At 35.8% G+C, this 25,877-nt stretch overlaps 1 protein-coding gene across 3 annotated transcripts; it reads left to right on the plus strand.

The window, feature by feature from the left end:
* Positions 1 to 1,699: 1,699 nt before the first annotated feature.
* Positions 1,700 to 11,144, plus strand: LOC133853712 (E3 ubiquitin-protein ligase MBR1). Of its 3 annotated transcripts, none has more exons than XM_062289726.1 (6): positions 1,700 to 2,225; positions 2,996 to 4,063; positions 4,430 to 4,609; positions 4,696 to 4,850; positions 9,480 to 9,590; positions 10,778 to 11,144. In XM_062289726.1, exons 1-6 carry the CDS (start codon positions 2,064 to 2,066, stop codon positions 10,836 to 10,838), a joined length of 1,737 nt encoding a protein of 578 aa, XP_062145710.1. In that variant the 5' UTR covers positions 1,700 to 2,063; the 3' UTR covers positions 10,839 to 11,144. The 3 variants fall into 3 exon arrangements, with proteins under 3 accessions (XP_062145710.1, XP_062145711.1, XP_062145709.1); XM_062289727.1 differs by having other exon boundaries at positions 1,701 to 2,225; positions 4,415 to 4,609; positions 4,717 to 4,850; XM_062289725.1 differs by having other exon boundaries at positions 1,703 to 2,225; positions 4,415 to 4,609.
* Positions 11,145 to 25,877: the final 14,733 nt, after the last annotated feature.

The following is a 25,877-nucleotide window of genomic DNA, read 5'->3' on the forward strand; positions in this document are numbered from 1 at the left end:
ACATCAGAAAATGCAGATTGGCGCCATCTCCCAAATCACAGCACTCCTCGGCCTTTCAGACTTCCACCAATAGGCAAATAAGTCGATAATTCTTCTAGGCATAAACCAAGACATACCAAAACGAGTAAAAATGTTATTCCACAGAGCGGAAGCCACGTCACAATGAAGAAGAAGTTGGTCCACAGATTCCTCATCTCTCTTGCACAAATAACATCTATCCATAATGATGATATGCATCTTCCTTAGATTGTCCACAGTAAGGATCTTGCCTAGGATTGCCGACCACGCAAAAAAACCAGCCCTCGAAGGAACTTGAGTCTACCACACACTCTTCCAAGAGAAGCGTCTACCTCAAAGCAAGTCAAGGAGCTGAAGAAGGACTTGACCTTGAACAATCCTTTCTTAGAAGAGACCCACCAGAGCCTATCTGCACGATCTCTACTCACCATGGCTGAGCGCAATACCTGGAAGAAGGAAGTGAAGACACCCACTTCCCAATCATTCTCCTTTCTAACAAACCTTACATTCCACTGAGTAGCACCGCCCAGAACCTCCATATCATCCGCAACTGAGGCATCCTTTACCCAAGCAATACCAAAGAGATCAGGAAAAACTTCCTTCAGAACCGTATCCCCGCACCACAAATCGTGCCAAAATTTGTTCTAACCCCATCACCCACCTAAAATCTAGCAAAACCAGAGAAACTCTCCCGCCCTTTCTTGATGTTCTTCTACAACCCCACTCCAAAGGCACATACAGGCTCAAGGGAGCACCGCCTGCTCCACAAACTGCCAAACTTGGAGTCTACCGCAACTCTCCACCAAGCATCTCTCTCAATTCCAAACTATCATAACTATTTTTCTAACAAAGCGCGATTGAACATCAACAAGTTCCTAATACCCAGCCCCCTTATGAAATTGGGGTATAAACCTTCGACCAACTCATCAAGTAATATTTGAACTCTTCACCCATCCCACCCCATGGAAAATCCCATTGTAACTTCTCAATGCGAGCAACAACACTCATAAGTCTAAAGCACTTACAAAATCTTTCAACTATAAGTCTTGGACTTTCTTGCAATGCGACGTTTGGTTTTTCTACTGTAATATTATAAACTACCAGGAACAATTTTATGTTGTGGGTAATGAGAGAGCTATTGTGGTGTGCAATGTAAACTGTGAGATGGCAAGTGTTTCTTTGATTTTCATACCGTCAATTCTATATTTGATGATTTCAAGATATGATGAGTTGTTACTAGTTATAAGCTATTATTTTCTTGATGTTGATTACTCGATAATATCTTTTAATTCAAAACACGGGGATTTGACTGACAAAGATGTTAAGGGCTCGTTTGGATGTGTAATTTTGTTGTATTATATTATATTATTTTTTACTATATTTAAAATTACAAATACCAAGAAAATTTATTTTTTGAAATTATGTTTGGATGATTTAAAGAATCTGACACAAAATTAAAAACAGTTGAATAAAACTGAAGCAGAATTTGAATTTAAAAAACAAAAAAACCTACTTAAGTTTTAGTCTTATTCTCCAAATAGAATTTAAAAATTGAAATGATTTTGATGGGATCTAAAGACACCTCATGCAAAGCCTTTACGCAAATTAAAGTAACTTTATTAAAAAATTTAGAAGCACATCCCTTTCGCTTTCAGCACGCGAATTCTTTTCGCTCGTTGAGCAAACCGATTTGAATCCCCCCGAAACCGAGGCAGAGAAAGCGCCCATATGTCCTTTCCTTTGGGTAAAAGCCTCTCTCTAGTCTCTTCCCCCCGCTCCCCCTCTCTCTCTCTCTCTCTCTCTCTCGCTGTCTGTGCAAGTTACTTTGTCTCATTCCCCAGCTAATGCCATCATCATTCATCACCTAAATCTCCCCATTTTACTCAAATCAACTCTCTCTCTCTCTCTCTCTCTCTCTCTCTCTCATTATACATCAACTGGACTCATTTCTCGCAATGTGGTTAGATCTGGACTATTTTCGCGTGGTTTGTTGTGATGTAATTAGAGAAACAATCGAGGGTTGAAGATTTGGAGAGGGAGGGCAAATGGGGTCGAGCGGAAGCAAGGCGTCTTCCGGTGCTGCGGCGACGTCGTCTTCATCGGGTAGCGGTCGAACGGGTCGGTTCAGAGGGCACCGAGTTTTCCAGTCGTCTTGTCTAGGAAACACATCTCGATCCCGCGACTGTGATAATAACGATCACCACCAGGTCCGTCGTTTTATCATTCCCTGACTCATTCTCTCGTTTTTAGATATGAAGCATTGTGTTGTTTTCAAAGCGTTTGTTTTAAACAATGTAATGGGATTTGGGTCTGAGGGAAGACTTGTAGAGGCTGGTTAGGCTGCATTGAATAACTAGTGTGGTTATTAGATCAAATACTAAGTTCTGTTAAGAGGACCAAATGTGCAAAATGATGACCTTCGAATCTTTAGATCAGATGTTAAAACTCGCTTAAATAGGTTGATTTGAGATATGGCCTATGGGTCTTGGCCTTCTACTTGTCATGAATGCGGTGGTTGCTTTAAATGGAATTTGACGAACTTGGTCTAAGGAATCCAATGTTAGTTTTGCTATTAGGTCAAAGGTGTGAAGGTAGGGGCACCTTTCGCTTTTTATAGCTAGGTGCCTTAGGCTTGTATACTTTCTCTGTACGGGGGGTGCCTTAGGCTTTTTATATACTTCTTGATTACTTATAAAAAAAAAGGGGTGTGAAGGTCGGGACCGAGGGGTTGCATTGTAGACTGAACATTTGCACTTATGATGTAACATTTTATTTTCCAACGTCCCGGGAGGTGTTCATTTATAGGGTTAAAGTTTTCAGGGGCATAAACAATGATATATATATAAATTGAGTTTTCTGTGACTCAGCATTGTATTATGCTATCCGTGGTAGTGTCATACTCTTAGTACTTATGAGGCAAGTTCGATTATTATCATTTTTTGTGAATGACATATGTCACATGTAAATCATGCTTCAGGTTTGTAATTTTGAGAAGAAAGAAAATGGCGATGGTATAGCTCCATGTACAAATCGGACTGAAACAGAATCGGATGTGTTGAAAACTGAGTGTTATAGAAAGGTTAAAGTTGAAGAATCTGATGAACTGCCTTGTTTATCCTCTAATGATAATCTTGATGAATGGGATCAAGTAAGGACGACTAATACAACTTCCAGAACTGGTAGCAGCTCTGTCCAAGCTTCTTCAACTCACTCCTTGAACCCTTCTGGTCGTTTCCTTTCCCGCTTTAGTTTTATTCCTGGTAATGTAAGCTTCAGACTCAGCAGAGCAACCAGTTTAGGGTCATCAAGGCCGTATCCTGTTTCTTCTACAAGTCTCGCAATATTGAATGATGAAGATGAGCTTCATCTACAAGCACGACCTGCCAGCAGTTTTGTTAATAGAAATGAAACTCAACAAGGTAGTGACTTGCTTCCTGCATCATTGACTAATAGAACATCCCCACAATGTTATCAAGATACTACTGGTACTTTGAGGTTAAATGCTCCAGCACCGGATTTTTCTGACAATTTGCAAGACAATGAAACAATCCAAAGTATGGCCAGAGATAGTGATAATACAAGAAATGGGGTTGAGGTTAATTTGTATTCGCCAAGAATTCATCCTGAAAATGACAGTGTTGAGAGTAGACAACCTGATAGGCGGATTGGAGCTCGTGAACCTGTTGAACGGAATGTTCGTTTCAGTAGAACCCTAAGTGTTGGAAGACTTCGTGACAGAGTTCTTCGTCGGTCATCATTGTCTGACTTAACATTTTGTCCTTCGCAACAAGAGAGAGAAGCAAGAGATGCTAGTCAGCATAGTGGTAGACCAGCCTGGGAGAGTGAGACAAGGGAATATGTATCGGAAGGTAATGCTGTAACAACTCCAGCTGCCTCTGGTTATCCGCCATCAAGTACATCTAGCTCCTTATTCAGTATCCAAGATTACGAGGTGGAAACTTCGCGGTCAAGAGAAGGCAGGTATCACGATCTACTAGAACATAGATCAAATTTTCTTGAACGGAGAAGAAGAATACGATCTCAGGTTTGTAAAGTTTCTGCACTCACTATATTTGGTCTGATGACATTATTAAGTGAACAAGACGTAGCTAGATCTTGACTCTCAAGCTTGTAATTTATGTGAAGTTTTGTGATTCTATATTATTGCAAACAGGAAATATGCCATACATGTTGGTTTAGGGGTGCCTACCATTTGGCAGCCCCATTTGGGACATAAAGCCCAATGTTGATCTCAATGGTCAATCTAACTGTACTTTGTTCTGGACTCTGCTTAGTTGCCACCTATACTGTTTTCTATTGTAGTGCAATTTTAATAATGGCTATCCATGATTATGTGTGTTTGATTCCGAGCAGTGACTCTCATCTTACGATGTAGGTTCGTGCTCTTCAGCGGATGGGAAGTCGTTTTGAGAACCTGTCTGGACATGAGAGGTCTTGTATCTTATCTGGTCAACATAGAACAGGTCGTTGTACATGTCGTATTAATAGCCGGGATGCCAATTTAAATGACGACACTAGTGCTAGGGCTAGCATATCAAGAATTGTTATGTTAGCTGAAGCTTTATTTGAGGTAATGCTGATATGTTGTTACCTTTTCTGATGGCCATTTTCTGTATTATTTATACAAGTTGAATCTTCTTTACATATTTTAATTAGGTTCTGGATGAAATTCACCAGCAATCTGTGGTTTTATCCTCCCGACCTTCTGTATCTTCAATTGGATCTGTCCCTGCGCCTAATGAAGTTGTAGAGTCATTGCCTGTCAAATTATACACTGAGTTGCAAAAACTTCAGAATGAGGAGGCTGCACAGTAAGTTTCAAGTTTCTCTACTGTTTGGCTTTCAGATCAGTTCAGTAAATGTCTTCAGTAGAGATGGTTGAATGTTGAACTGCTTGTTTCATCTACACCTATAGCAATCTAGCAATCATAAACAAATCTATGGCTTTTTTTCCTGAATGCTATGGATAGTAAGTTTTTGCATAGTCCTGGCAAAAAGAGAAAAAAGGGGGGAAGAAACATTAGAACCATGTTTGCCAGCCATTGACTGCAATGCCTGCCCACTGCAGAATGAATCATAAATTCAAAACATGGCAATGGTTCAGAAAATTACATATTTAGCTCAGAAACATTTATTGGTTTAGCAAAACAAGGTCACTTCTTTTGAGTTTTCAATAGATGAGATCTTGTCCTTGAGTCTAGGCTTAAGTGTGAATGAAATTTCACCTTCTCCTTTTCTCAGTCCTTGTAATGCAAAATAACTTCGGAAAGGAGTCCTTTAGAGGACCATCCTCACACCAAATGCCATGCTGAAAGTTGGTCCGAGAGCCATCACCCACCTCGGTAGAAACGAAACTAGAGAAGGCATCCCATCTTCCACTCCCCGACTCCTAAATTGATGATAAATCATTTTTGAGGTTCAGTGGATGGTACATATGACGGTAGTTAAGATGTAGTTTTTGGGGGGGGAGGTTCAAGAAGCGCAGAAGCAGTGTTATTTTGTATGCTATTCTTCTTTGTCTTCTATATTGTTTATGGTGGAGAATAAATAGTGAAACACCCCCACCACTTTCCCTGGGAAGGTAAATATTTTTAGAGCCTACTTTGCCCTTCATGGGGAAGCATAGGCAAGATGGCATGGAATAGAGTGTTGTTTGTCATTTTTTCTATTTGAACTGGGATGATTTTACGCCTTTTGAAGATTGTAGAGGAACAGACATTTCTTGCCAATGGTCTTTGGACCAAAAGTCACCTCCTTCCCCATAATTAAGTGGTGTCGATATTGCGTAGTTTCTATACCATATCTTGAGTGGTTGGAAGGCGAGTAGACTTGTTTGGGCCGTTCAATAAGAGAGCTTATGTTTGGATTGTCTTGGGTTATGTCTAGATGAATAGTTGACTTGTATGCTTGTTGGTGGACTGCTGGCAGCACTCAGAGTGCTGTTGTGTGTAAGATGATGCCTTCATGCCTTTTGTGGCGTCTATGAAGGGAAATAAACGATAAAAGTTTTGAGAACCGTGAGAGGACTTTGGAGGAGATTTTATTCTTCAATACCCTATATCTTTGGACAATTGCTTTTGTTTCTTATTTAGTGATTAGTTATCATGATTTCCTTCTTTTTGCTCTTACTAGTTAGGTGATTTCTCTTATATATTTCCTGTGTACCTGTGGATGCCTTATGCTTTTAAAGATATCTCAATTACTTAAAGAAAAAAAGAAAGCGGTTATTCTTTTGGCCTTTTAAGAGTAATGAAGCATGTGTCTGCAACTCTTTGCTTAATTTTTATGGTTCCTCCTTAGGTTATGAGGGGGCTATTGGATTTAAGTGCCAATTTTAGAAATCACAATAGTGATTTATTTATACTATCTTTGTTGCCTGAAGGTGAAGGATTGAGGTGGAGGCTCAAGCTCTTTTCATTGGTCTTTTATATGCTATCAGCCATGTTCTTGGTGATTTACTTGTGGAAGGCAGCTCTTATCTCTCGAACAAAAGAGAAGGTTGAGAGAAGGCAACTTATGAGAGAGAATTTTGATAGTGAGAATATTGGGTGTGTTTGTTTGCCTTTGAGGATTGGGGAGTGGGTCTACAAATTAATGCAACGTCTCTGTGCCATTTTACCCCACCATTAGCTTCAAGTGAAAACCACTATTACTGTTAGTATGATGGTGAGTTTTGGGATGGAATAAGGGTTTAAGTGAATTTTGCTTTAGGGTCTGGTATGGTTCAAAATACAAAATTAGCGTTGTTTTGATGAGAAAGTACCGGGGGGGGGGGGGGGGGGGGGGGGAGAGTTGGGAAACTTGGTTAGGGAGGGAAAGGGGGCAATCACATCCTCTGGCAGAAATTTCTCACTTGATCACACTAAGAAATTGTATGATGAATGCTTGTTTGCATCACACGGGCCAGAACCAATGTTTGATAGTGGCTAAAGGATTGTTTTCTGGGATTATTTGGTTGGGAAGTTTGGGAAAAAAAAGATTTTGGTTGTGAAGTATTAAAAGCTGGAATAGTGGACATAGGGTCTATTGCTTGAGTAGGGATGGAAAGGTTTTGATTTTAATGTTGCTATGTTTCTAGAAACTGAGGAAATAGTTGTATGGCTGCAGGTAAGAATTATGAGTTTTTGGGCTTAGGGGTTTAATGATGGGGAAGGGCTGGAAAAAGAATTAGGGAAATTAGAGTTTCTAATAGAATAAATTAAGGAACAAGGTTTGAGATTGGCTACAAGGAAGAAAACTCGAATATGTAGTGGCTGTTCACAGCTGTAAAAAGTAACCTGAAAACAGTTGAGAGTGGGGAACTCATGTCTTTTGTGGAATGGATCATAACCTCCTTTTTTTGCCTGGTCATTAGCCAAACTTCTCCATTGTAGTGAGGGACAACTTGGATGATTTTCCTAAAGACCGGTAGCTTTTGACATTTAATTACCACAGTAGCAAGTATGATGGTGAAAATCTCAGGGGTGCTACTTCCATAATTATCTTAGGGCATTCCATGAATCAAATTCTAGTGTCTTACTGGCAAGTCTGCCAAGTTGCAGTGGTGGGAAAGTAGGGAAGACTTGTGGTTATTCTACCTTGAAACCATAAATTAGTGAAAAACTTTTAGAGATTGCCAAGGAGTGCTGCAGACTCAAACATGTTAGATATGCATTTGACAACTTTCTGGTGCAGTGTTGTTAAAAGTACGCCTAATTATGCTTAAAGCACAAAGCACCAAGGAAAAAGTGCTTCTTGATCTTGGAGTAAGGGCCTGTTTGGGATTGCGTTAAGAAGCTTAAAAAGTACTTATAGTACATAGAAAGCTATGCAAAGTAAAAATATATCTGTTTGGTAAAAACTTCAAAAAGTATTTCTTGACTTCTTTTTTTTTTCCCTCTAAAAAAAGCCAAAACGCAATTTTGAAAAAAGCTTGAAAATGAAGTTTTTTCTCAAAGGCTCTTTTTGACTATAAAAGTAATACAATCCCAAATAGGCTCTAAATCACATTAATAAAGCACATTAAAAGCATAAAAAGTGCAATTTTGTTCCCTTTATTTTATACAAACTTCAAGTAGGAGTAATCATTTGTGAGCAACCAATTAAGAATAAACATTGATCTGCAATACTAATTCTATTTGTTTGCACTTTTTATGTCTACCATATGCTTGAGTTTGATGTCTTTCGTTTTTTCGTGCACATGAAAATGAATTTTGTAAAGTACAAGATAATATTATCTATTGTTATTTTTGAATTTGATTCGATCGGATTCTTTCCTTGCTGCCTATCATAGTTTTATTCAAATTTATTTGTTAGAGATTTTAAAAAATTAAATAGGCTACTGAAGATTTAGAATTTTAGACCTCCATCCTTCGTGCAATTGGACGATTCTCTAATTATTTGATCTAATAAGCTAGATAAATCACTCTTTTTCATTATTTTACGACTTCTTTTATATTGTTGGGATATTAATTAAATGATTAAATTAATACTTTCCTATCAGCTTAAGCTTTTGGGATAAGTTGTGATTTAACATGGTATCAAAGCAGATGTCATAAGTTTGAACCTTAACTCTACAATTCACCCAATTTTAGTCAAATATTTCACGTGTTGGGCCTCATTTGTTGATAGGGGAGTTTGAGCTCATGCGTAAGGGGGAATGTTGAAAAATATTAATTAAATGATTAAATTAACACTTTCCTATTAGCTTAAGCTTTTGAGATAAGTGGTGATTTAACATATATTATGAATTTTGTCTTGGAAATAATCATGCATTGCATTTAAAAAAAATGTGGGCTTTACTTCGGCAAGACGAGCACGCATTTTGCAGTGTGGATCAGTTAGGCCTTTGCTATCAAGTGTGCGTTGAGCTTTTAAAAACACTGCTCTTGCGGTAAATTAATCTCTTGTTGATGCGAAACACTTAGTACTTTATTTAAATTCTATTAAAGCTGTGTCAATAGGATTGATATGCTTTCAATCTGGAATGTCTTAATTTCTTGCCTCAGTAGGGTCCCAGTAGGAGTGGCTTTACTGGCTTGTAGACAGTCCTAGCCTTCACAATCTTTTGCATGAAGTGGTGCCATCAACTGATCACTGGGTTATGACCATTTGTTTGTAGCGTATATTTTATTCTTCTAGTAAATTGTTGGAAGAACTTTTCTGTGAATTATTCTTTTATTTGTAATTGTTAAGGGTGGGTGCCCTTTATTATTACTTTCACTGCTACGGGAGGCATTTTCCCTTTCCCTTTCTTTTACTTGTACACTTCTGTGAATTTGATATATTCTCTACAACCGATTTATTATTTTATTTTATCAATATATTTAGTTTGATTGGAAAATCTCTATCATTTGGTACCTCATTTATGCTGGATTGTCTTTTTTTTTTTGATAAGTAAAGCTGATATTGAAGTATGCTGGATTATCTTACGTCATCTTCTGCTTTCGGTAATCTTGTAGATGTTATATATGCCTTGTGGAATATGAGGAAGGAGACAGCTTGCGGATATTGCCTTGTCACCATGAATTTCATAGAACATGTATAGACAAGTGGTTGAAGGAGATCCACAGGTATGAGGTCGTTCCAGTCTTTTAATTCACTGTGCGGATTTTGAGGTTTGACTTTGTGAGATAAAATTTGAAAAAATTGAATAAAACATGATTTGTTTTTTAAAAAAGTACAGAAAAGTAGAGAAGAATCGTAATTCAACTCTGTTCCCAAACGGACCATAGCATTTTAACATATACGAGTACACATGCATACATGTCTGAGTTTTTTTGCAACCACATTGTTAAGTGATTGTGACTGCCAGTGTATTATATTTGTTTCTTGGACCATGAAACTCAAAAGGTTGGTTTTACTTGAAGAGTGAAAATTTACATAAGAGGTTCTAGGAGCTGCTCCTATAGTTTGAGACTGACATGGTGGAGAATAATTTATAGATCATGATGTTGGAAAAACAAATTTGGGGTTGAACCCCGCAGACTGAATGACCAGCAAGCAGACTGCTTGTTTACATTTAAAGTCGAAGGCGTCCCATGGCATAGGAGAGAATTTAATTTTCAATTACAATAGGTGTCTGGTAAGGTTCATCTTCGAACTTACGAACTTATCAGGTATATGCAGTAAGTTGTCTCATGCTGTATGTTTGGTGTGCAAACTAGAGTAGCGAATTATTCCCAAGAAAAATTATAAGGAGATACTTCTGAATTTAAGGCCAAGTTTAATGGGAGACATAACTAAGACATAGTAGATATATCATGGGAAATAGGACAAAGTTCCCTTTTGTTTGCAGCTAAATGAATGTTATTTAGACTTAAATGAGGAGACACTTTCTGGTAGCTCCATTTTTAGTCCAGTCAAGTAATTATTTTGATCCAGACATGATTAGGATTCGAGTCCAATATATGATTCATAATTAGGAATGCTTTTGTGGTGTTACTAGATTCCGCTCTCCCCTTTTTGTTTTAACAATGAAATTCACTTGCTTGCTAGATTAGAAGACCTCTCTAACTCATAAAATGGACTGACAAAAGAAACTCTAAAAAGAGATTCGTGATAAGCTTGAGCATAAGTCTTTCCTTTCGGCAACGTCCGTTTAAAATCATTGAAATTCCATGAAGAAAGATGTCCTGATTATGTACCTTTCACGATTGAATGCATGTCCACTTTCCCAAACCTTACCTGCAGTGTAAACAAGCGTTCTCTTGGTGCTACTAATGCTGAGACAATATGCTTACTTGTATATGGTGTGCAGGGTATGCCCACTTTGTCGGGGGGATATCTGTAGATCAGATTCATTGCCTGAAGAGAACTAAAGTGACCAGTTTTGTAGTATTCTTCTTAAAGACACCCTGAACTCTTGAGAAGTTGTCCACCTAGACAAGATTCAAAGATGATAGTCAAGTATGATGCTTGAGGAAGTTGTGCTCATTTTCTGCTGAAATTATCTTTCTTGGCTGTGGTTAATTGTTCTAATTGCACATTGAAGCATGGTACCCTGGTAGAAATGAACTGATTGTAATTGGCCACAGAATTGGAGAGAGAGAGAGAGAATTGGTTTTTTTTTTTTTCCAGTGATTACTGTGAATATGTTAAAGCAGTTCATATTGTTGCATCTTAAATTCCTTGCATCTTGCTTTGTTTGTGCTAGTTTCTGTCAATGTTTCTTAACATGCTCTGAGTTAGATATGTGCAGTGATGTTGTAGTAGAGATGCTAAGGTCTAACTAGGACCACCTGACCGAACTCATCACCTGATTATCGTCAGCAAATTTTATGTAATTATTAGTTGAAATGCTTAAAATTCAGCCCTACTATTATATATTAGAAGGGGATTCATCAAATTTGCACTCACCACCTTTATTAGTATTTTGTCAAGAACGACCCAGATTTATATAAGATTCACAAAAGAAAACCGAATATGGGCAAAACAGTACAAGCATCAAAAGGTTGCATAAAACAGTGGCCACAGACTCGCAATAAGTTGATGTACGAGTCTGTTCAGCCTGAGCCCTTGCAGTTTTGAAGATTATCAAAACCATTACACGGCATCACTTGTCAGCTTGGCAGCTTGGAGAGTCTGATACAGCTGAATGGATGCCGCCTCCCTTTGGATCTTTCAAGGTCAATTTTGATGTGGCTATTAGACCAACTTTTGCTGTTGCTGCCGGTACTCTTGGAGATCATAGTGGAAATTTCCTGGCAGTTAATTCTTTGAAGCTCCCTTCCATGGATGCTAACTTGGGTGAAGCCCACACAACGCTTTTGACATTGAAGGTGATTCCATGTTAATTATCATTGCCATCAAGGATCCTCTTTTGTTCTCGGATTGAAATACTGCATTGATCATCTCTGACATCTAGCTCCAGCTGCTCTCCATTGCTGATTGGAAAGCTTTGAAATCCTCTAGACATGTTAATGTTAATGTTGGTGCACACCTTGTCGCTAGTGGACCGCTTTCTCATCTTGTGTTCGAAAGCATTCTCACTTTTTTCCCTTTTCTTTCCTCTATTTGGTTAAAGAGTAGCAAAGACCCTCCCTGTAATTCCCCCTTGCCTGGTTCCTTTATTTGAATAGGGAGAAAAAAAAAATGGTCACAAAGTGGAAGAAATAGAGAAAATAGATACAATATTTTTGGTTGTTCGGTATTAGGCACATAGGGGCTATATTTTGCTGGTGGATTCTAATTTGATGGGAATTATAATTTGACCAGTAAAGAAAATATTAATGAAGGCATGACATAAGTGGTTAGCTTTCAATTTATTTAATTCTTGTGGAACCATAATTTATTTTCATATACCGAATAAATGTATCATATACATGAGGAAATATAGTTTTGTGATACATAATTAAAACAACTTTGTAATACTAATAAAAAGTTATTGATGTAATATAAAAAGAAAAAAAGAAGAAGTTGGAATGCTTAGAGAAAATTAGGGGTGAGAGGAGGGATTTGCCAAACAGGACCAACATCATTCTGTTTGAGTTTTAGCCCTTTCAGGCGCTCTCTGCTTTTTGGGATATTGTGCAATGGAAATGTCAGTGTGACATTACAAACACACGCTGACACGAGATGTATGTAATATAAGTAGTTAATACTTTGTGAATCGTGTGTTAACAACTACTTCCACTCTAATTTGCTATATGGAAATGGAATCTGTGATCTGTAAGTCCTTTCTTTAGAGTACTCTCAATAGATTATGTATCTCCTCATTTTATTATTTTAGCTATAATAGTTAAGCAAATTCTTAAAAAGCCCACTCATCCGATTATCTACTAAAAATCTAAAACGCATTTATCTGCTGTTTATGAACACATTGTTCATGAATCATCGTTTTTTTTACTCTCTCTCTCTCTACTATTTTTCTTCCTCCGTTTTATCGTTTTCCATTTTTTTTTAAATAATAATAAAAAAAAGAATCATTACAGTGGCATGATAATTAATCATAAACCAACCTAGAAACAACATAACTCATAACAAGTGCAAAACATATCAAGGTTATACATATAGCAGTCGAAACTTCTAACATTGGCTAAAGAGAAATAGTTACAACATCCAGTGCCATTTAATAGTCTTAAGTTTTAAAGCTTAATCCCCCTAAAAAAAGTGTTTAAAGCTTAATCAAGTATTGTTTACATATCAAAAGAATGATTATACAAAATGTGTAACGACCCAGGCTTGAGGGGCTTGGCCTGTTAACTTCAAAGCCTCATAGACGCAAATGTTACCTATTTGGAATCTAGAGCACTTGTGACCACTATATGCATGCCCCGAGAACATTCCTAGCAGTCTCACCAAAATAGCTAAATAGTTATTTTGGTGAGGCAATTTGGTAAAAAAATACACAAAAATCAATCTCAGCAGCCTTACTACTATAATCAAAAAGTTTTGGTGAGTGAATTGTACTCACCAACAATAGTGAATACTGTTCACTCACAAAAAGAATAAACAAACATTAAAATTACTCTTTTCTCTCTCCTCTCTCTCCACTCACACCACTCACTGCACGTAGTCTTCTTGATTGATTCACTATTCCCTTGTGTTTTCCTTGTATTCTTCATTTTTTATAAAATATTTTGACGAGCTCTCCACGTAGACCAAGTCAAAGCCTTGTTTAACACTTTCTAAACAACAAATCCCAAAACCAAGACATGCCAAATTTTGAAATAGAAATACCTTAACATAAGACAAAAATTTAAACAAAAATTTAAAAATATGATCATTAGAGTAAGACAAATATTTAAAAATATTACTGTTAGAAAATTACAAACATTCAAAAAAATAAAGAGATAATTGCACCATTAGTCCCTGTGGTATACCATAATTACAAATCACTCTCTATGGTTTAAAAAGTTTATGGGAGGTTCTTGTGGTAAACTATAATTACAAATCGATCCATGGAGTCAAATCCGTTAAAATTTTTAACAGATTCTGTTAAATGCCACATCAGCGCCACGTCAAACCAATAAAATGGCGACATGTGTCCATCTTAATAAAAAAAATAAATTTATTAAAAAAATAAATAAATATACTTATTTAAAAAAAAAAAAAGAAAAAAAGAAAAAAGGGAAGGGCAAAGTGGTGGCTGGGCCACCCCTGGACCTTCATCGGGCCACCCCCAGCCTCTAGGGCGGCCGCGGCCCACCCCCAGAGGTGGTCGGGGGTGGTGCACGACAGCCATCGGGTCACCCCTAGTAGGTCCTTCGGGCCACCCCTCCCCATTTTTGTTTTTTGTTTTGTTTTGTTTTTTTTAAAAAAATAAGTTTATTTATTTATTTTTTAATAAATTTATATTTTTTTATTCAGATAAACACGTGTCGCCATCTTATTGGTTTAACGTGGTGCTGATGTGGCATTAACAAAATCTGTCAAAAATTTTAACGAAATTTGACTCTAGGAATCAATTTGTAATTATTACTTACCACAAGGACCTCCCATGAACTTTTTGAACCATAGGGAGTGAAAAATAATTATGGCACACCACAAGGACCAATGATGCAATTATCCAAAAAATAAATGTTATCATAGGGAAAGAATAAATAAATATTTGAAAAATATTATTTAAATGAGATAGTGATAGTGGATAGCTAAAATGGTGAGGCTACTAGGGGTGTTTTAAAAAAGTGGGTGGCTAAAATAGAGAAAAGTGATTTTAGCTATTTTGGCTAGTAAAATTTGGTGAGGCTATTAGGAATGCTATGAGAAAAAAAATTTTAATTTTTTTTTTTGAGCATAAGTCATGAGGTATTAGTATAGTAAGTGCATATGAATCCAAACTAGTAAGTCAAGTGGTCTTTTGTCTTATATGTGCCTGAGACATAGACATACATTGACAACATAACATAGATGCAACAAAAGTAAATTAAGTGAATGTCATGATTCCTCTAGAAAACCTAGCATCCTGGACACCTATATCAACTGTCTTGAGACCTGGAAAGGGGAAGAAAGTAAGGGGTGAGCGAAAAACTCAGTAAGTAATATTCCCAACCAAATTAAAATTGTTGAGGTTGGGACCTTTTGAAATAAAGTAACATTAAGATTGAAGTTAAGACTTAAGCATATAACATAAAGCAATTACTTGAGTTAAACTCAATTTTCTGCCCTCAAAACATTTTTCTTAATCTTACTAAGCAATACATATATTCAAAAATATTTCATAATCCAACTTCTTTCATCAAACTTGATATAAAGACGTGATTCCTGAACGAGTAAGAGATTCACTTTTCATTTGTTATTTATGGCCTCACATACTATTACACCCTATATACATGGGGTTGTGCGATCCAACCTTTGAGGATCTGGCAACACCCGTGGCCGCGGATGTGCCATGGCCAGCTGATTAACTTCTTGGTGCACTTAGCACGCCAATTTAGTGATGGTCACACCTTCACGTAACCGTAACTTCAGTTTGGTGCACTCTATCCTAGCCCCGTACCGTGCTACTAGTTTTTCCTTAGGCCAAACGTCTTAAAACCTTCATTTACATAGTATGATTCCACCGCACACATACTTATTCTTTGTTTTCTTAAAATTTCAATAATCATATAAATTAGCATGTGTAGAGGGGTACCATTTCCTTACATGAAACTTTCCTTAAATTGAAACTTTTCTTACTTTGGAAAATTTCCTAAAATAGAAGCTTTCTTGATTTTTGGAAACCTCATTTCATAAACGAACATTTGTACCCATGTTTGAGTATTGTAAAACATTTTGGTACTTTGAGCTTTTAAATAAAGTTGTAACATTTTTTTTTTTAAAAAAATGAAGTGTTGACAACATGTAATAAAAAAAATGACAATATGTAACATTTAAGCATTTTAAGACAAAACATGTTATCATAATCATTGAGAATTAAATACATCACAGGAGATAGAAATTACTACTTATTATAGTAAACAATATTTTTCAAGATAATTAAAACGCTAAAGGAAATTTTACCATAAGTTGCATAATATAAAAGTGTTAATTATTTAAATTGAAATGCCCTTAGAATGTGCAATGAGTACCACTTACATCAATACTGCACTAAAAGATACGTTGCAACTGCTAAAACCTGGACAATAAGGTTCAGCTAAGTTAGCCCTATGCTAGGCACACAAATTTAGATTAGAAGTCGGTGTTAATTTACCTGACATTTTTCTAACTAGGTTATCAAACGAAGACCCACAACTCACTAAATGGGCCTAACTAGAGCTTTACACCTAGTCACTTGGCCCATTCTCCAAAACACATTCACTTAATAAATTTTGGATCAAACACTCACTCAAACATGCCATGGAAATAAAATTTTCAGATTTAAATCAAAGTCTTTCTTGATTCCGTATATGAGAAATAATATATTTTTAAAAAAATAATTTTAACATCACTTTAAATATTAATGTTTATAAATATTTTATCATTCAAAAGAACCATACTACATGATCTTTTTGTTATAGAAGTTTATGACATAGTCTAAAATTCATACTCATTACTTATTTTTAAAATCAATTTTCACATCATTATACAACTATGGACTTTTGATATGAGATCCTAGGTCATTTTCATGAAGAACATTATTAAATGATCATTATAAAGTTTTCATTTTTAAGAAAAATTATTTTCTACAAAGAGAGAAACATATTTTGTAAACATAAACTTAAGAAATTTCTTTTTAGGTTATAAACTCACATCTTACAAAATCATGTATTTTGGTTACTAAGTACTTCACAAGTTTTTATAAGAAAATTGTGCAGTTTATGAACACTTACTTTTGGCAACCTAACAAAACATATGATTATTTAATAAAAACATCCAAGTCATACTTTTATGGCTCACATGGATTTCTTTCAATACTTATGTAAAAGTATCACATATAGGTTAAAGCATAGTTTGTTGTAATATGTGTGCTACAAACGTTATTTCATTTTTAGCCATCTTTAAATGTTTTACCATTTGGTATTAAAATATATTCATGAGTTTTGATGGCAAAGAAAAAAAATTGATTTATTAAAATATATATTTATGAGTTTTTATTCTGTAACCGTTGGTTATTAAAAGTTGTTTTTATGGCTTTTTGATCTTCAAACATTTTGTCATTATTAAAGTTTATTATTTGATTTGTAGCGGTTAATAATTATGAGTCTTATGACCGTTTGTCATTCACGAGCCTTAAAAGAAAAATCTGTAGTGTTTACATTTTTTGACTGTTTATATAAATTGAGTTCCCAATGCATTTGAGAACTATCTTCTTCTTTGGCTAAAACCTCTAACATATTTTTCTAGCGTGCATTCATATATTCTAATGTGAATTTGGTTTTTAAGCCATAAAACTATTTGTTATACTATTAGCTATTTTAAAAGAAAAATTATTCTCAAGTCCCCTATCTACTTTGATCAAAGGGTTGTTCTATTTGATCTTCATTCTTGGAAGTATGTCCTTAAAGAAGATAGACGCTATTGTCTAATCCTGGGAGGTTGCGTGTCAAGAGATTCGATCACACCGAGTTATACACTCCGGGAGGCACGAATCAACCTTTAAGGACAACGCTCTTGCGTGATTCTATAGCATTGTGAGATATTTCCTTACTTTAATTTTAATCTCTTGTACTATGTTAATTTTATTATTATTACTTCAGATTAATATGGTCTAGTATCAACAATAATATTTTCAACCCATTATTTGTGTAACAATTATTAATTTAATTGTTAATTTTCATATTTGTATTATTTTATTTCAACAATAATTTTGTGCACCATGCAAAATTATTTCCAACATAGTTTACATGTTTTCCATGGAATAGGTTAGTACCTAATATCATGAGTTTCTATAGATTTAATGTTACATGAAATTATTAGCCTATTTAGTAATAACAACAAAATCATTATCTTATGTGTTTAAATTGATTCTGCAATATTTAAATAAAACTTTCATAAAACGTTTTAAGCATATCATATAATGGAGATTTCAAAAGAGAAAAAATTGATGATTTACTTACAATGATGTGATTTTAAGAAATATGAGAACTTGATGAAGACCCCCCCTTGTAAAGTAGTGTGGTAAATTACGGAGAAATGAGTTGGTAATATGTGTTTTTGCCCCATAATTTTTTTTTTTCAATTTACCCCCGCCCCCCTCCCAATTTATCAATATTGAGTCCGCCACTGCCTAAAAGTTATAGTGTTTGAAGGGGTTTAGAAAAAGTTTGAGAGGAATTAGGAGAAGAAATGAGAAATGGAAGAATGAATGGTTGGTCGTGCATATGGGGTAATTGGAGAATAATAGATAAGGTTGCTTTCTTGAGGAGCAAAGAAAGCAACCATGGCCCTCCCAAAAAGGAAAAGTCCCATCTATTAGCTAGTTCTTAGTGTGAAAGGTTTGCTTTTTTCCTTACCAAGGTGGTCTTAAAATGCATGGATTTATGTTTTCAAAGCTAATTAATTAGCAAGAGCTCTACTTACTACTTATGATTAAAGTCCTGTTTAGTAATCCTTTCCCCCTCCCCCTCCCCCTTCTTTGACGCGCACTGGCTTTTGGCAGGAGGGCTGAAAAAATTCAACCATTTTCCAAGATGGGACTGCCCCCCCCCTTTTTTTTTTTTTCTTTTTTTCTTTTTTTTTTTTCCTTTTTTTTCCCATTTTACCCCTGGCATGGAAAAAAATTCAGCAGCTTAAACAGTCGTATACAGGGGTTGAATGGGTAAAAAAAAGCCTGTTTTGTTTTACCCATTCTACCCCTGGCAGGAAAAAAAATTGTGCAATATAAACGGTTGTGTACAGGGGTAAAACGGGAAAAAAGCTTGTCCTATCATGAAAAAGTTGGCTGAATTTTTTCAGCCCTCCTACCAAAAGCCTGTCTTGTCAGTGCGCGTCAGGGAAGGGATTACTAAACAGGGCCTAAGAATGGGTAAAATACCTAACTAATAAAATTTATGCTAATTTAAAAATCATAAGGTTCTATTGCCCATTATCTTATAAAACATGTGCTATGAATGAAATATTAAATCCTGTACACCATTAGGGATAAGGCTATGCCATGAATTAGACCATTATATTAATCAATTAATTGTCCCTTATAATCTCTTTTAGGGGCTTTAATCCATTTTTACTAAGTTCACTAGGTCCATATACATTGGTTCACATATCTAACCCCAAGACTTTGGGATAGAACTCACACTAACTTATATCAAATACGAGGGTATTACAAAATGTGTCACATACAACACATGAACATAAGCAAAAGTGCTACACAAGAAGAGGACTATCAACAAGTCCAACACAAATAGCCTCAATGGTAATAAGATCATCCTTCATTTAGTGAGTTGTCTTTCCTAAGTTGGTGCATACGTTGCTTTTGATAGAGGATTGTTGCTTAACATTGGATTTCTCTTTTGGACGTATGCTTCATGTAAGGCTATTTTTGGGATGGCGATCCAATGGGCTAGTGGGAGTGTGGGCTTTCATTCTAGTAGTCTCCCATTCCCTTGGGCTACGTGTGTAGGCCAATGAGAATTAAGTTGAAGATAATAGCTTCCATTTTAGTAGTCTCCCGTTCCCTCGAGCTACTTGTGTAGGCAAATGTGAATTTAGTTTGAGATTCCTCCATTCCAATACTAATTGAGCAAATTAATCTTTGAGTCCCTTTAGATATCTTGGGGGAGGATTCAATCTTTATAGGCTTGAGCTTTTTGGGAAACCTTATTGGCGGGAGAGTGGATGAAGTTGTATAAATTTGTGCACTAGATGAGGAACCAAGAGATGGCCTCATAGATTATTTGCCATGGGCACGGCAATGCTGAATGCAATGAGAAAGAGAAGACAACAATAATGTTTAAAAAAGAAGAAGAATAGAAATAAGAAATGCTTTGATCATGTTTATGTCAATTATTTCAAGAATTTAGAGGAATGAACCTGAAGTAGTAATCATGTTTACTTTTCCTTTTTACTTTCTTTGTTTTCTTTTATTTTTTTGGAAAACTACTGGCTCCTTAATGTACCACCCTATTTATAATATTTTTTAATTTAATTAATGTACCTTACTAATCTACCGTGAGATTGCAATGTTCTCCTTTACCCAAAAAAAAAAAAAAAAAACTAATGTTATTTAGTGGATTATTATACGACTGTCAAATAACTAAGATGATGTGAGTCGAAAATCAGTCTTTTATTTTTTTATAATTGGCGATCTAATGGTTGATTTTCATTGCTACATCATCAAGTTGTATGCAGTGGTATAATAATCTATTAAAAGTATTATTCAAACAAAAATACTCATAATTTTTTTTTAATAGTTTTTAAATATTTTAGTTTTTTTTTTTCTTTTTGTTTTGATTTTTAGAAGTATTTTTTTTTGCCTTTAATGAGTAGGGCATATTAACCAAATTAAAAAATTGAGGCGACATTACAATATGGGTGTAATACCCCAAATTTTTATTAGACAACATATTTTTTTAAAACCAATAAAAATACCTATGTTTATTAATTAGTTTTTATTAAAAAGTAACTCTAGTTAATTTAACTAGATAAAAGTTAACTATGGGTTAACTAGATTTTTTTTAAAAGATTAACTTAGGTTAATCTAACTAGGATAAAAAGTAACCTTAGTTAAAAAAAAAAAATAATAATAAAAATGAAAGAAGAACTTGCATGGCAAGTTGTTCTTTTCCTTTAATAATTCTTCTCCTCTTTCTTTTCGTCAACTTCTCCCTTCTTCATTACTTTTTCTTTTTATTCTTCTTCTTTTCTCTCTTCTTCCTTCTTCGTTTCTGTACCCGACGAGGCAGAGAGAAAAAGAGAGTGAGACTGAGAGAGAGATCAGAGAGAACTGAGAGATCGGGAGAGATAGAAAGAGAGACCGAGATGCAGAGAGGGAGAGATGGGAGTCGGGAGTAGCGTTGTTCGGAGCCGGGGCCAGAGCTGGAGAACCGGGGAAGATCCGACCAACCGGAGTCCGTTTTTCCGGTGGGTTACTGGGGGTCGTTGTCGGTGAGCCCTGCAGCTGATGACATGTTAGCCTCGATCGTGCGACCCGCAACCCGCATCATCTTCTTCTCCTTCCTCTAAATTCTCTCGATATGCAGCACCCCTTATCTTCTCTACAGAAAATCTTTATGTTTCCTCAGTTCTTCTTTCATTCCAGAAAATACCCACAAAAAAATAGAAGTCCTCTTCCTCTTTCGTTTTCGACTAACAGCAAAGGCAAGAAGAAGATAGCACTCAAACCATTTCCTTCCCATTCGGACAGCAGCAAAGCTGCAGTACGACTTTCCATTCCTTACCGCCTCTTCATCTTCTTCTGCAGAAAAACAGAACAGAAAAGGGGAAGAAAATCCCTTCTCTCTGCCACGGCCAGTAGCCATAGAAGCCTCTCTCCTTTTCTTTCTCAGTCGGTCTACACCCAAAATAGAGCAACAGCTCCTTCCTTCTTGAAGCTGCAGAAAAATCCTCAAAGCAAAATCAAACCTTTTGCTCTCTCTCTCACACCGTAAATCTCTCCCTCAAGTCCCTTGTTTTCCTTTCCCTGGGTGTGTGCGTGTATGTGTAAGAAAACAAAAGAAAGGAGAAGAAGTGTGTGTTCGGTGGGTGTAAGGAAAAGATAAAAGAAAAGAGACTAAGGCCTTGTTTGATTCCCACCTTCCCCCTCCCCCCAAATTTTCCCCCCACCCCCGGGCCCACACTCAGCAGACCAAAGGACAAGGCAAATGACCAAAGGACCCCAAATTTTAAAAGCCCCTGCATCGTTCATCACTTCATCCAGCTTTTCTTGAAGACTTGTCCAATCCAACGCTGCCTTGTACAGGTGTGTCTAAAAGACCAATTTTCCCTCCATCTACATCGCATCCCCATACCAGCATTCCGGATGGGTTCGTCTTTCTCCAGATTTGAACCTTCTTCGTCTTTCTCCAGAAGAAATCATCCACCTTCATCTTTCCTCTTCCATTTTCACCCACCTGAACCTGTGCAACGGCCGTACTCCTTCCACTTTCAAGGAGACCCCGCGGCCACCGGCAACCACTGACGCCACCGACGGCCAACCGGACCCAGCAACGCCACCACCGAACGCTACCACCGGCTACAAAGGTAACTTTTCTCTCTTTTTTCCTTTTGATTTCTTCTGGTAGTGTGACCCACAGATTTGGCTTTTTCTTATTTTTAAAAAACATCTTATTTCTAAAAATGGTTTTCAGATTTGGATTTTTGTTGGTGAATCAGAATGGGTATGATTTTTTTTTTTTGGTTGGCTGTCTTTGTTGTTCTTGGCCGAATCAGAGTGGGTTTTCGGGTGATGGCCGTTTAGGTGCGAGTTCTTTGTAAGACTTAGATATTGATTCACGGTTGGGAGAAAGGCTCATATGGTTGTGATCTTGAAGTCTAGTTTTGGTTAAATCAATGATCAAACCATTATTCCAAGTTTTCCTTCATTTCCTTTTCATTCCCAGATTGTGTGAAGTTTTATTTCACTTGTGCCCTTCTCTCCCAATTCAACACACATTATCAATATTTTTAACCTGTATAGTTTTGTCCCTCATCCTATGCATATATCCTAATTTCAACGTGGCATGTGGTTTGCTTTGTGAAATAATATAACAAAATTTTCATCACTCACACACTTACAACCCGCATCATCTTCTTCTCCTTCCTCTAAATTCTCTCGATATGCAGCACCCCTTATCTTCTCTGCAGAAAATCTTTATGTTTCCTCAGTTCTTCTTTCATTCTAGCAAATACCCACAAAAAAATAGAAGTCCTCTTCCTCTTTCGTTTTCGGCTAACAGCAAAGGCAAGAAGAAGATAGCACTCAAACCATTTCCTTCCCATTCGGACAGCAGCAAAGCTGCAGTACGACTTTCCATTCCTTACCGCCTCTTCATCTTCTTCTGCAGAAAAACAGAACAGAAAAGGGGAAGAAAATCCCTTCTCTCTGCCACGGCCAGTAGCCATAGAAGCCTCTCTCCTTTTCTTTCTCAGTCGGTCTACACCCAAAATAGAGCAACAGCTCCTTCCTTCTTGAAGCTGCAGAAAAATCCTCAAAGCAAAATCAAACCTTTTGCTCTCTCTCTCACACCGTAAATCTCTCCCTCAAGTCCCTTGTTTTCCTTTCCCTGGGTGTGTGCGTGTATGTGTAAGAAAACAAAAGAAAGGAGAAGAAGTGTGTGTTCGGTGGGTGTAAGGAAAAGATAAAAGAAAAGAGACTAAAGGAGAAAAGAAAAAGACAAGAAGAAGAGCACTTTAGATGGACCCACTTTCCTCTCTCTCCCGTAAGTTACTTATGCTCCCCTTTTTGGTTTATTTCTTCTTTTAAGGCTCATGGTTTATATATATATATATGAGAGAAGAGAGAAAGAATAAAGAAAAGGTAGAAAAAGAAATAGGACTTAATGACCACTCACTGTCTATGGGTGTGTTTTACAAAATATTTCAATGATAATTTCTTTGTTAAGTTTTAAATAAACTTTGTTTTAATGTTTTAAGATTATTTGTTATCAAGTTATCTAACGCTTTTGATGTTGCTTGTTAAATATGGTTTTTCAAAGTGGGGTGTAAGATATATTGGTTAAATGTTTTAATCTTTAGATAGAAATTTTGGTTATAAATATATATAAGATAATTAATTTAAGTCTTAAAACTAAAATATCAGAACGCTCCTCTAAATTTATCTTTGTGTTTTAATTAGGTAAAAGCTCGACTCTGATACTAATGGAAAGTCCAGGTAAGGGGATACAACACCGAAAAACCCCCAACAAGATTTTGTTATAAATCTTTTGAAAAAGTGTTGAGGAATTTTACAAAGCGTTGCTCATGTGATTTTTAATGCCAAGCTTTATTTCTCATATGACATTGTTTAAGACTTTTGAGCATAAATCACAGTTTTGGTTAAGAGCATTTTTAAAGTTTTGATTTATGCATATATGATCAAAGGTAGTTCAAAGTTATGAATTATGCATACTTACAATGATGAAAAAGAGAGCATTTGAAAGATATGATTACAGAAAATTCCAAAGTATATGATTCTATTCAAGAATACAGTTTTGAAAGAAAAGAGATTCTAAAGTTAAATTCTGCACATGACTACAGTTATGAAAACGGCTCTTACAGTTTTGAAATAAAGTATACAGATAAAGCAGAGCCCACAGTATTACAGAAAATCGTTCATGTGCAGTAACTGTTTAACCCTGAGGCACTATTACAGCTAGGATTGGTACCCATAGGGTAGCATGGCAAGCATACCATGTGTTGGTGTGTGCTACCAGCCGATGTTGGCCTTCACCTAGGGAAGATCCCCAACTCGGAACCGGCTCTCCCCTGTGACGACAGGCTGAGTCCATAGGTCTGTGTGACAAAAGCCAACGTGCTCCGCTCACGGGTAACAGCGGTTTAGAGTCTATAAAGGGTTAAACCACAGAGAAAGGATTAAAGAGAAAACTGATAAAAAGAATATACTGGATCATAATAAACTGTCATTCTCATTTATAAACTGTCATTCTTATATCATTATTCATATTCTACAAATTCTTTTTAATTGTTCATATGCTATGCCACCTGTCCTAAAACAATACATTTCATTTATGAATCATGCTTTAATATGTGTTTTCTTATAAAACATAAACAGTCTAGCATATCACTTCTCAGACAATTTTTCATAACTTGAATCTCTAACTTATACTCAATCTAAAATCACATATTCATACTTCTAAACATCATCGTAATCTTAATATATTCAAAAACACTTAAATCATCTAAAATAAATTAAAATCAATATACTATTGGTTTAGGTTGTAATTCAATTTACTTTATGCAATTCATCATATGTGAAATTAATTCTTAATAGTGAGTAGAATAAATCTGTCATTATGAAAATGACTAAAGATTATGGCATAAAGGTTTATAGCATGTTTTATTTCCCCTGGTGTTGTATTTTCCTTACTGAGTTGTCGAACTCACCCCTTCTTCCTCCACCCCTCTCCAGATGACAACCGTAAGACGAAGTCTTTTTCTTGTAAGGGCGTAGACCTCGCTGAGAGCGATTGTTCGTGATGAACCAGCCAAACCCTAATATTGTATAGTATGATTTGTTCCTTTTGGAGTTCATGATTTTGTATAGATTTATAAATAGAAAGGTTTAAGAGAGTAGAAGTTTTAAATTTTTAGTTGTAAATGCACGCTTTTATTTAAAATGTTTGTTTTTAGCACTTAAACTCACGTTTCCCTTATATCCCAAAACGGGGGCGTGACAATGGGTGATACCGAGATAGACTGAGGAGGGCAAATATAGTTTATTATTATTATTATTAGAAAAAAATATAAAAAAGCCTCGTGAACTAGCAATCGATTTTAAAATAGTTTATTGAATTTCGAAGCGTACTAATGTGACCCATCAAACTAGCAAAGTATGCCAAAAATGCCACTTTTGTTGAAACATTCCTATAATACATCTATTATCTTAAAAACTAAGAAAAAAAAAACTTAACTAAACTATTTTTTTTTTTTTAAAAAAAAAAAACGTAAAAAAAGAAAAAATATAAAATCAATCCATGTGGTCGGCCTAAATTACAAATCGCTCACTGCGAAATAAAAAATAATTCAAAGGTCTTCATGGTAGGCAAAAAATAACAATTTAGTCATTGAAATCAAATTCCATTAAAATACTTGATGGATTATGTTATTGTCAACGTTAATACCAACAAAATAATGGCATGTGTCACTCTTACTAAAAGAATTTAATTAATTATTTTTAAAAAAATTAAAATCTTTTAATCTTTTAATTTATTTTAATTTTTTAGTTTTATATTAATAGTTTTTTAAATTTCTTTATTTTTTAAAAGTTTTTTTTATCACCCATACAACCATATATGCTAGTTACTTTTACAGGTTTGAGAAAA

This window comes from Alnus glutinosa, chromosome 13 (assembly GCF_958979055.1).
Source record: "Alnus glutinosa chromosome 13, dhAlnGlut1.1, whole genome shotgun sequence".
Classification (NCBI taxonomy): Eukaryota; Viridiplantae; Streptophyta; class Magnoliopsida; order Fagales; family Betulaceae; genus Alnus; species Alnus glutinosa.